The 12,394-nt window shown below is 47.6% G+C and overlaps 2 protein-coding genes across 2 annotated transcripts; both read left to right on the top strand.

Moving 5' to 3' along the window:
- Positions 1 to 1,153: 1,153 nt before the first annotated feature.
- BAX (BCL2 associated X, apoptosis regulator) lies at positions 1,154 to 7,038 on the top strand. The gene is made up of 3 exons (XM_080977255.1): positions 1,154 to 1,360; positions 1,470 to 1,574; positions 2,578 to 7,038. The coding sequence occupies exons 1-3, from the start codon at positions 1,184 to 1,186 to the stop codon at positions 2,677 to 2,679; spliced, it is 384 nt and encodes a 127-aa protein (XP_080833381.1). The 5' UTR covers positions 1,154 to 1,183; the 3' UTR covers positions 2,680 to 7,038.
- Positions 7,039 to 8,752: 1,714 nt separating this feature from the next.
- Positions 8,753 to 11,560, top strand: LOC308460876 (apoptosis regulator BAX-like; the record flags this gene model as incomplete). The annotated part of the gene is made up of 3 exons (XM_080977412.1): positions 8,753 to 9,091; positions 10,532 to 10,630; positions 11,537 to 11,560. Exons 1-3 carry the CDS (start codon positions 8,891 to 8,893, stop codon positions 11,558 to 11,560), a joined length of 324 nt encoding a protein of 107 aa, XP_080833538.1. The 5' UTR covers positions 8,753 to 8,890.
- Between the last annotated feature and the right edge of the window lie 834 nt (positions 11,561 to 12,394).

The raw sequence follows: 12,394 nt of genomic DNA, 5'->3' as shown, positions 1-12,394 counted from the left end.
GAGTGCAAGCTGTGCTGCTTCAGCCAAGAGTCAAAGCCACCTAATGTTATATGAGATCCGGTGCTAGACAGGTTAGATGGCCCCACCCACCTGTCCAATGTGACCCACAGAGGCCACAAGGACTCTGGCTTGCCAGCTGGAAGTGATTCCCCTGCTCGATACGCATAGATGAAATGCGGTTCTATTCCAAGAACCTCTTGCTGTGTATGTTCGCATGCTTTGAGCACAGAGAGAGAGCACACCTGCAAGATCCTCTCCAGGTGACGCAGTGTCAAAAGTGGGGTTTTGCTGTGATTCCAGCTAGGCTAGGCTAATTCTCCGCCTCACCAAGTGGTTATTGAGACACTAGCTTGTTTTTCATCTTTGACACCTCCTCCCTCTTCCCCTGTCCTTCTGCATCACCCATTCCTGGCTTCTGCTTCTCGGTGGCCCTAGTGTGTGATGAAATGTTTGAGGCTGGCCTAGAGAGAGAACTTACTGCATCACTGCATGGGGCTTCTGAGGACAGACAAGACCAAGTAAAATAGAAGTGTTTCCACTCCTTTTTCATGGACATCAAACACTCCTGCAACGGGAGACAGGATGCTGATTAGAATGTGCTTCTGCCCCTTTGGGGAACTTTGTGGGTGGCTTTTGTTTCATATTCCACCTGTAAATAAATGTGTTGGGGTTTTGTTTTTGTTTTTTTGCTCCCTTGCTTCCCATAACATAGGCTAGGCATCTGGGTATGGTTGCATTTCTTTTCTGGCATCCTCAAATTTTGCCGGTGCTCTTTTCGGAGTGCACATTTACACCCGGGTTCTAAGATGCTCTCATTGGGATTTCATGCAAAGGAAGCCAGGTGCCCACTGTGGGCCATCTTGCTTTGGAGTAGGGATGGGGAAACTGGTTGTCTTTCTGATGTCGCTGAACTTACAACTCCTCGACTGCTGCTGATCCGGATGGGGTTGGAGTCTAGAGGGCAAAATTTGGCTGGGCGACTTTCTGATCTCTTCTCTGTGGTTGACTCTCTGCCTTGTCAGATGCATGTGTGCCGAACTTATTAAATGGCATTAGCTTTTTACAGAAGCCTCAGCTCAGTGCTAGGTGTCTCTTTTTCCGAGTCTGCACTGAGCCCAAGCTCTTTGTGGTTTGTGTGGGAGGAAACCTCAGTGTTGCCAGCATCTTCTCTGCAGCTGGAAGCATGCCTAACCTGAGCTACTCCTTATCCTGTGTCCCCTGCAGAATGATAGAGCAAGTTCAGATGTATCCTCCCAAGGAAGTTTTTTTCCGAGTGGCTGCAGAGATGTTCTCGGACGGAACCTTCAACTGGGGCCGTGTGGTGGCTCTTTTTTACTTCGCTTGCAAGCTGGTCCTCAAGGTGGGTGTGTCATGTTCCCAGCCCCACCCTGGTTGGTCTGGCCACTCCTTCACTGCATCGAATAACAGGCTGCTCTTCCCTCTTTTCCCCTTTCCTCACTCTTGGGCAGGCAATTTGCACTAAATTACCAGAGCTCATAAGGACGATCATCAGCTGGACCATGGAATATATCCAGAATCATGTCCTGTCCTGGATTCAAGCCCAGGGAGGATGGGTGAGTATACAGTGATGCTTTTGGGCATAGAAAGACTTAGGCTAGGAGTGGGCAGACTTCAGGCTGATAGAATCTGCTTGGGTTTTGGTGTTTTTTTTCCATGAGAACCATACCAGTCAGGTGGAAAACACTTGGAATGAAGGAACAGTGTGTCTCTGTGTACATGAAGCTCAGCACAGGAATTGTGTTTTCAGTACCAAAAGTGAACACACAGATCCTTTAACAAGTAAATCCACTCCTGGTTTTCCACAGTGCTTTCTCATTTACAGCAGCCTAATTTTGTAGGGTGCTGCTGCTGCTGCTGCTGCTGCTGCTGTTTCTTCTTCTTATTATTACATCTTAAAAGTGAACAGTGAGGGAAGCCTTGCAAGGCTGTTGGGTAGTCAGCATGATTTGAGTAGCCCGTTTAGTGAGTATGGGTATCAAGTAACAACTTCAGCTGCCTTTCTCGCTGATTAGTTTATCATACCTTAAAAAGCTTACATATTATGGAAATCTGAATATATGTTGTCTTTTGTTGATGTCTTTTTAGTGATAGGAACCAAGCAATTCTTGCTCCTAGATTTTACCTTCTGCAGCCCTTCCCCCCACCCCAGTCAATACTTTTTCCCCCTTTTGACTGATCTCTGTTCCTCCAGGTTAGCTGGAGAGAAGAGTACCTGGTTGGGCCAGTGGGGGTGGTGTTGAAGGAGCAGAGGCTGCAGGGCAGTAACTTGTGAGTGGAGAGAAGGTTTAACACAGTCTGCTGGCACCCCCCCCCCTTTTGCTGTTTAAAACTGTACCCCTCTTCTTCCCCTTTCTGCATGTGATTGGAGCAGATCCAAATACCAACACAGGGCTTTTCTCCCAACACAGAGCATTACAGTTTAAGAACTTGTTAAGAGTGTCCTGCTGGACCAGTCAGTGGTGCAGTTGCCATTAGTGGGACTTTACTGCCTCTGACTGTGCCATGTCTCTGCATGTGTTTTCTCACTACTGCCATCCTTTTTTCTTTCCCTTCTAGGAAGGCCTCCTGTCCTACTTTGGCACCCCCACTTGGCAGACCATCGCTGTATTTGCCGCAGGTGTCTTGACTGCCTCGCTGACCTTCTGGAAAATGTCTTAATCCTCAGCCCCCCCACCAAAGGGGGGCCTTTTCATTGTGATGACAAGGCAGGGGAGTCACTTTCCCCTCTTTTTTTCTAATCAAAGAATGAAAATTGGCTAGGATTTTCCCCCTCCTGTTATGGGCAGGGGAGCTTTTAAAACAAATGCTGTCATTATCTTGGTGCCTTTTTTTCTTTTTTTAAGTGCACACCCTTTTTTCACCCAAGGAATGTGTACTATTTGGCTTTGCTTCTTGCCTATCTGTGCCTCTTAGGGTCAGAGGACATGGAGTGTGTCTGGACAATGAAATGAAGGATTTGAGTCACTGTTCTTGTTTGCTGGAGGGTCTGTCGACGCTGCTGAATTCCTGTTCAGTTTTCGAAGAAGAGGATGACTCTCTCAGGTGGCATCTCTCAAACTGAAGTGAGACCACTCTCTAGAAATGCAGATTGAGAAATCCTCAAGAGGAGAGAAGTGAATTCTTTCCCTACAGAACTTGAGAAATTGTCTGAGCAGATGATAGTGGTTTGGATTTCAGGATTTCAAGGCAGCTTCCTGACCCGGCTAAGAATCAGCACTGCCGAGGAAGTGAATTTAGGCAGAGACTCTGCAGCAACCGATTTGTGTGTTGGGTCTTCGTTTTTCTGTTTGCCTGTCCTTGTTTTGAGGAAACTTCCATACCTGTTAAAACAGTAGGAATTCCAGAGCCTTGTTTCTTTCTACCAGATCCATCTGTTTTTCTAGAGAAAAACTCTAGGTGGTGCTAAAGAGAGGCACTCATGCATAATATGCCCCAAGTCAAGAAAGCAAGAGAAGTGCTTTTAGAAAGCAATTGCTCTCCAAGTGGAACAGAAGACATTGCAAGAAGGAAATTCACCTGCTTTGTTCTGTCCCACGAAAAAAGCTTTCAGAGGCTGGCGAGAGCCTTGGTGGCTTAGAAAGCAGAAGAAGTGAGGAGGGTTTGCAGGTTGGGTTTCTGTCTATCCCACAGAGTTTTCTCATCTCGCTGCTCATCTCTTCTCCGTTCTGTATTTTAATGGATTAATTGTCCTCCAGGGGTTTATTAGGCAAAAAGAAAAGAAGAAGAAAAGCACCAAACTGTTCTGGCAAATCTTCCTACTCCATGTGCCAGTGTGGAATATCTTAATCCTACCTGTGATGGGGGCATTTGGCTCAGTGTGGCTTCTCTTCCTTCTCTCCTTTCCCCCACATGCACAATGATAAGGTATTGTGACTGCATATCAACAGATGAGCACATAACACCCCGAAACCTGTGCTACCGTGCTTGCAGTGCACCTTGAAATACGTGGCGTTTACTTTCTTGCCAACAGGTGCTTGGAAACTTAACTACTTACTGTAAGGGGGCAGAGCTTTTGTCTTTGCCTAGCAGTCTTGGGTGCTGTCTGCCTCTTTGTTCCCCTTTCCTCCAGTTCATCAGTTGCTCATTGTAATGGGTTCTCAAAAATACTTATTACGAGTCAGCATCTTCCCTGATGTTTCGGAGAAAGTTGTTCATGGCAGATGGAGACAGGTGCAGGGCTGTCTGGCACAAGGGGGTGAAGGGTGGCAGAGAGCTGTGCTGCTGGAACTGTTGAGGTATATATTGGGTGGTTTGGGGGCCTGCTTTGCTCCGTAACCGGCAAAATCCACTTCCTGTAGTCCTCTTCTGAGTTAGGCAACCTTTCAGTCACCAAGCCATCTCTCCTGCTGCGTGGATGCCAGAAGAGAGCTGGGTACATGTGCCCGCTTCAAGGAGGCACAGGGGCTCAAATTAAAGCACAAGTAAGTGGCTGGAGCAGTTTGGCCTTCTCAACTGTTAAACTTTGCTGAGGGACTGGATAATACTGCTTAAGACTGTCAAATCTGGCAAAGAAGCTTCTGTCCCCGATTCCAGCAGCAGATGCTTCTCAGAGGCCATCTTGGGAAGGGGAGGGTGATGGCATACAGCAAAGAAGGGTCCAACAGAGAACGGCATTTGGGTATCTGAATTGCTGCCTTCCAGATGTTCTGAGCTACCGCTCCCATCCCGCTCAGCCAACAGGGTGTGCTGGTGAGGCACAAGGGAAGGCTAGGTGATTCCATAAGCAGAGGCAAAAGGCTCATGTGGTTGCCAAGGCCTGTGCCGTGTCGGTGGCAAGCCTGTAACCCCCCAGGTGTTGTTGGCTGCAGTTCCCATCATCCTCCGCCATTGGCCAAGACTGGCTGGGGCTGATGACAGGAAGGCAACAACATCTGCAAGGTCACTCGTTCCCCGCAACTCGCGCAGTGCCTCCTGCAGAAAGTGATGGTGCAGCCAATACACCCCTTCCCCCACCCCCAGCTGTACACATATCTGACAGCACATACAATCGGGGCAGGATATGACACCTAGAAGCCCCCAATAATCTTCCTTTACAGCCATTGGGCAAATCGGTTCAGCCCTATGTTGCGTCGTGAAGCTGGTGGGGAAACGAGGAGAGGGAAGTTTAAGATTTGGAGCATGAAATATCCCATAGTGGTGTGGGAGAGGTGGGTCAGGGAGAACCAAATGTACTTGAATAATTATATTGGGAGGGGGGATTTTGTTACCTCAGGGGTTGGGTTTGCGGGAGTGTAACGTCATTAAGGGAGGGGCTTGAGTTTTTCCCCATTGGGGTGGGGTGGGGGGACAAATAGGAAAATGCATATTGCTGTTGGGATTGGGATGATGGGCATCTGAAGTCATATATTTGGAGTCTTTGATGTCATGACTTTGATGGGGATTGTAGAGTCTGGAAGTGGAAATGAATTGAACTGGGAGGTTGGGGAGGGGAGGATTCTGAAATAATGGGTTTTCAGTGCTTTGATAATCTCAATATGTGGGGTGTGTTTTTTCTCTGTTTGTTTCTCTTCTAAGGGCTTCTGGGGTATTAAGGAAGCGTGGTTAATGGTGCAAGAAAACGTTGGAGGGTTTAACTCCTGGGTTTAAACATCACCACCTGAGGGGCAGTTCATGTCTGGATGGGTTTTGTGTCAGCTACTCTGCAGCCTTGATTGTTAATTGTGGGTTGCATTACAAATATGCCAAGAGCTGTATATGTGTGTGACCCTGGGTTTGCCCCCTTCTTGGGTATGTGTCTTGCCCTGTATTTCTGTTCCCGAAGCCCCACCCAGCATCATTCTTTATTTTCTTCTTCTTTTTGTGACTAATCTCTTTTTCTACCAGCATCTTCAGCTGTTCTCTTGATGCCCAGTGGACTTGCTGCTCATCTGTTTGGGCAAGTGCCAAAGGGGCTGTGGCAAACAACTGCTGAGAGGTGCTCTGGGTGTCCACATTTGCCAGCTAATCTCATGGTGGTGGTGGAGTTGAACACACAAATGGTCCTGCTGGACTGGCTGTCTCCAATATGGAGGCATGCACTCGCGCCAAGGGACCAGGCCCACATTATGCATTTCAAGCTCTCTTAAATCATGTTAGAACAGCCATGGCTTCCTCCAGAGAATCCTGGGAGCTGTAGTTTGTTAAGAGTGCTGAGAGTTAAAGAGTTGCTAGGAAACCTATTCCCCTCTCGGAGTGGTTTAACAATCTATCTTCCCAGGGAACTCTGGGAATTGTAGCTCTGTGAGGGGGGAAACATCTCCAAACATCTCTCGGTGCTTTTAACTAGCTACAGTTCCTAGGATTCTTTAGGGAAAGCCATGTGTGTTAAAAGTGGCATAGCTTTGCTTTAAATGTATGTTGCAAATGTGGCATAAATCAGTCTCTCCTGCTGAGCATCCTCCTTAAAGCATCAAAGCCAGCAAGCAGCAGTGGGTCAGCCTTCTCCTACTCCACCCTCTCACAAAATCTGCTTCAGGCTGACCTGAGGCCTTCAGCAATGGCTGCTTTTGTTTCAGGAGGGAGTGAGGGGGGTGAAGTGATAATGTCGTTGAGACAGGGGAGACACAAGTCCCTTAGTGAGGCCTCAGAATTTGTCAGCAGGTTTGCCCCCTCTGCGTCTCTGCAGAGTGCCGTGTTATTTCATTGGGAAATAAACATTTAACAGTGCGTATTTCTGTGTTTTGGCATACGCTGCAAGAGATCCACAGCCCTGGAGCATAGCAGAGGGTAATAGGCCCCAATGGAGGGTACAGCCAACAGCAATCTCATCTGGCTGCCATGAAGCCAGCCTTGTACTGTAACTTGAAGGGTGGCGGCAGCTGTCTTAACAGTTGAAGTTGATTCACATGTCTCTTTCTATGCAATTGACCCCTTACCGACGCAATAGTTTCTGTACTTTTTTAAAATAAATCAAATTACCCATTTTATATTTTTTTTTAAGGAAAAAAAGTTTGATACATCTTTTCTGATCTGTTAACTGTGAAGTTACAGTTTTTTGTTGGTGTGTGGCAATGAATTAAAAGATTTTTTAAAATTAAATTGCAAGTCTTGGGAGTTATTCATAAAGGGGGGGAAAGGGTCTTAGGGAAGAAATGACAAGCAAACTGTATGAGTACCTGCCAACAGACTAATATAAGATGGACCACCAAGGTCCCTGCTGATTTCTGGGATTATTTCCAAAGGCTGCTGGGCCTTGATCTGATCTAGCAAACCCTTGCATGTGTTCTTACATAAAGAATACATAATACAGTGGTACCTCGGGTTAAGAACTTAATTCGTTCTGGAGGTCCGTTCTTAACCTGAAACTGTTCTTAACCTGAAGCACCACTTTAGCTAATGGGGCCTCCAGCTGCCGCCGTGCTGCCGGAGCACGATTTCTGTTCTCATCCTGAAGCAAAGTTCTTAACCTGAGGTACTATTTCTGGGTTAGCGGAGTCTGTAACCTGAAGCGTGTGTAACCTGAAGCGTGTATAACCCAAGGTACCACTGTACTCAGTTTCACTTAACCCAGATTAGTTATGCTTTATCTGTGTTAGATGCTAAGTGTGCATGCTTGCTTGGTAAATGGAAAACCCAAGTTTGGTTTGAGGACTACAGAGATATTACCGTATTGACCCAAATATAAGCCGCGCCTGAATATAAGCCATACCTGTAAAATTAAAGGGGAAAGAAAAAAAGACAATACCTGAGGAGGAGCGGGGGCCAAGGAGGCAGCGCCTTCACTCCGGCAGCAGTGCTTCCAGAGGGTCAGCACCACCATGGCCCCCCAATGGGATAAGAGGCGGCGGCTGGTGGGACTCACGCGCCCCTTGGCAGGCTAAAGCCAGGCAGCACCTCGGGGTAGTGCTAGTCCCAGCACACCGGCTGCATCTCCTCCTCCTCCTAGAATACCTTCCTGCTCTCTTGCCCACGCTCCTCCCTTCCTTGCCACCTTCTGGCTCCCTCTCAGGGGCCCCTTCGCTGTGCCACCATCTTGGGAGCCAGCCCAGGTGAAACCAGGCAACATCCGGGGATAAGCCCGCTCCAAGCCAATTTTTGTAAGGTCACAAATATAAGCTCCACTTTTAACTTTTCACAATCAGAATGGGGGGTGTGGGGGTGTGGCTTATATTTGAGCCAATATGGTATTAAAAAATGGACCATGCAAGACTGCAGCCTGACCACCAGGGGTCTCCCTCCTTCCCTCTCATAGCAGGTGGCCGCTAGGGAAAGGACACTTTCTATGGTAGCACCCAGATGCATTCGTTTTTCTCTTTTCTCACCCTCCAGATGCCAGGCAAATCCTCCCCAGGTATTTTATTCTGACCTGTTCTCTTCTGCTCTGAGGGATATGTTGAGCCCTTTTATTTTATTGGCTTTATATATAGCTACTGACTTTGCTGCATTTACCTTTACAGTATTGCTTTGTTTCGAGGTTGTGTTTTGATTTTAAACCAATATTGAGGCTATTAGTGGCAAAAGGGGACAGACAGGGGGATACACAAATCCTAAGCTCTACCAGTTTCTGCTGAATCAGGGACGAGGTACCTTTTCACCCCAACAGCCTCAGTTCCTTGTGCACAGCCTTCTTGGGGTGGAGGGCCAGTACTGGGTGGGGCAACAGATGATACTCTTACTGCTTTAAGGAAGGCAGCAGCCCAGTGCATGCAAAAATCAGAGGCTTCTATATGCATCTCTTTCCACTCAGGCAAGCAAGAGGCATGGTTGCAGTTCAAGGACACTTTCCACCCAGGTAAAGTAGGATGCAAAGGGGAGCAGGCATGGCCTGGGGAGAGTACCTAGGGCCGGACAGAAAGTCCTGGAGGGCCACATTTGGACCCTGGGCCTGAGGTTTCCCCCACCTCAATCTTGGGCCCCTCACTAAGCTTGTTGACTCCACACTCCTTTCAGCATGACAGACCGCGTAGCAGGTCACAGCCCACTGAAACTCCTGGCTGAGGTGTATCAGCACCTGTTTGCTATGGGAATCAACTGGGGCTGGATCGTTGTCGTCTTCTACTTTGTGTACAGAGTCATCGCCCAGGGAGGCAAAGGAAGGATCTTCAAAGTAGGGGTGTCTGCAGTGCCATCCCTGAAGAGGCTGGGGGTGGGTGCTTAAAAGTCGGCCGGATTATCAGGTGGCTTTTGCAACACGGCTGTGCCTTCTCATTCCAGTAACCTAACAATTTCTAGAGGCAAATTAACAACGCGGAGGACACATTTTAGGTCCATTTTGACCAAGGAACGTGCCAACAGCTGCATCCCTATCTGTCAGCCATAATAGTCCCTTGGGGGCAACTTGGGACAGTCACTCTTTCGGTCTTGCCTACCTCACAGGGTTGTTGTGAGGAAAACACAGACTGCACTCCTGTGCTTACTTACCTGGGAGTAAACTCCATTGAACACTAGGATTTACCAAATACCATATGGAATCCTGTTCTCATTCATTTTGGAGTTAGTCCCACTGAACTCAGGCTGGCAAACCACTTCCTCCAGCACACGCCTAAGGATGCTTACTCTGAATTAAGTCCCACTAAATTCAATGGCGCTTACTCCCTAGTGAGGGAATCTAGGGTGATGTCCTTAAGACTGTCACAAGCTGCCAACTTTTATTCTCTCTCTCTCTCCTATTCTCTCTTTCCTTCACGCCCTTACCCATTTTTGGCGGGAAGAATGAAGATCTTGCCTGAAGAAGAGTTCTGGTGAACTCTAAAGGTTACTCATTACTCTGCATTTTTTGTTACTCATAAAGGTATGCAGTGTTAAGAGAGTTATAGTACCTCTGGTGAGGGACATATCATGCTGCTTCTGGGGTACTTTGTTCACCTTTTGTCCCCACTCTGCACTCAGCTCTCACCTGTGGCTCCTAGAAGCTGTCAGCATGGGTCAGTGGCCACACCCTGGGAACGGCTTTGGCTGACCAGCTAAATGAGGTGAGGGTAGCCAGTTGGTTTCAAACCCTCAGTGAGTTAGGGACTTCCCCTTCATGAAAAGACTGGCTCCAGTGGCTTGAGCAGACAAGACCAATAGTGAGTTCCAATGGTCAAGAAGATGGCTTCTGCCCGTGCTGTGAAGGTAAGTGAGGGGCAGATGAGGCTTGTCGATCTGGGAAGGCAGCCCATCTAGAAGAAGGAACACTCTAGTCCTAAACTTCTGCTGCCTTGTGGGACATCTTTGGGAGAAGAAAAAGCTAAGGAGTAAACCCTACACAAATCTGGAGTGGAGTCCCTAAGATGGTTAGATGATGCCTTGTATGCCTCCTCCTGGCAACTCTTGCAGCCAAGCTGGTGCCAAACATATTGCTCTGCTTTCCTTTGGGGCCACATCAGCGAGTCCAAGAGGGGGGTCTTGGCATTGGACCTCCATACATACCACCCAGGCTTGCGCCCCAGGGAGGTCACTGCTGCTAGTGCAGAGATTTGACTTCACCCCCGGAGGCACACGCCATAGTCTCTCGAGACAGATAGATGCCAACAACAAAAAAGGTATTATACTACTGTTAAGTCTGGCTTCTCTCTACTGAATGAGTGGCAGCATTTCTTTATTTCCTTAACTCTATTCCCGTTCCAGTTGGTTTGCCACACTGGTGGATTGGGCCATGGCCTTCCTAAGGAACCAACTGGCTGCCTGGATCCAGCAGCCGGGAGGCTGGGTAAGTGACATATATGGGCAGGAATCTATAGGGCGGGGGCATTATTTGGAGTTATAGTCAAGGAGTGGAAGGACTCTTCTGTTCTCAGAAGAAGACATCAGAAGTCAATAGCAGCACATGCTTTGCAGGTATATTATTCCAGGTTCAAAATTCTCACTGTCTCCAGTTAGACATTACGGCAGGGATAGGGAACCTTTGGCCCATTGGATGTTTTTGACTGCAACTCCCATCTGCCACAGCCAGCAAGACCAACAGCCAGGGATGATGGGAGATGTAGTTGAACAACACCTGGAGGCCACAGGTTCCTGCTTGAGATTCTGGAGCATCTAGTGCTAGAGAGCTGCCAGCCATGGTAGACAATATCGGCCCAGATGCACCAATGGTGTGACTTGGTACAAGTACAGTGGTACCTCGAATTACAGGTGCTTCAGGATACAGACGCTTCAGGTTACAGACTCCACAAACCCTGAAGTAGTACCTTGAGTTAAGAACTTTGCTTCAGGATGAGAACAGAAATCGCACGGCGGCAGCGGGAGGCCCCATTAGCTAAAGTGGTACCTCAGGTTAAGAACAGTTGCAGGTTAAGAACGGACCTCCAGAATGAATTAAGTTCTTAACCCGAGGTACCACTGTATATGAACAAAAGAAAACAGTGTCCTTCATTTCTACTGAGTGAAGCTATTTTTAAGCTGGCCCTGAATCACATTTCTCTTTGGGGTTTACTTGTTCTGTTGAATTGCTGCTGTGGTGCCTCTTGGGCTAACTTAAAAAGCATTATTACTTGTAGGTTTTAGCAGGGCGTAGGCATGCCACAGTTGTCAAACCCAGGCCGATCCCAGCCTACCTTTCAGATGCTTCAGATCTTTTCTAATAGGTTTACTTGTTTCAAAATTGTTCCATGGGCAGTTTGCATCTCTGAAGGCAAACTGAGCACACAAACATGAGGTTCAGAACCTTTGACAATTTCATTCATCAAAAGGGCAAGTTTTTAGTTCTTAAGACTGAATACAGTATAGGTTTGACAAGACTATGAGAAGTACTTGAGGAAAACATCAGAAGCTGAATGGCTACCACGACATAAGTTATTCCATGATTAGTCTGTAGGTCTTCATACATACTTTGATCCTAGAAGCAAAAAAGTAAATTATGCAAGTAACAGAGGGCTTCATCACACGTCACAGAAAACCAGGTTAAATCATTGTTAAGTAAACCATAGTTAAGCCACGATCCCTGACATACCATTATGTCCAAAGTAGGGATTGTGGTTTATTTTGCCATAGCTTACCACAAACAATAAGCAAAGAACAAACTTTGGGGTGAGCTATAAACTCATTGAACTTAACAGGCCTCCATAAGTCATGCCCATTAATTTCAATGGGCCTACTCTGAATCTGACTAGCATTGGACAGAGCCCTGTGTGAGTCGTTGCTGTTTTAAGGCTTGAAATGCCACAGTTCCTGATTCAGCCATAATGCGAAGTCAGGGGTTGTGGTTTGTTAACTCACAGCAGAAGTGGTGGGGAGACTAACAGCCCAGACCGGGACGTTCAGTGTAAACCAAGGATGGGAGACATAAGGGCCACATTCCTTTCTGGGCAAGCTTCTGGGGGCCACTTGCCAGTGATGGGCAGGGTCAGAGGCCGAAGTGGGCAGAGCAACCAATGTGACTGTGGTTTATGGCCAGCATTATGTTCATGTGAATTAACTGTGTGCCCGCCTATTAATGGCAAATCGGCATTGGACAAGAGTGGACCCTGCTGCTGGC

The sequence above is a fragment of the Podarcis pityusensis genome (assembly GCF_964106645.2).
Source record: "Podarcis pityusensis genome assembly, chromosome: 13".
Taxonomy (NCBI): domain Eukaryota; kingdom Metazoa; phylum Chordata; class Lepidosauria; order Squamata; family Lacertidae; genus Podarcis; species Podarcis pityusensis.
This window is presented reverse-complemented; position numbering and strand designations above follow the sequence as displayed.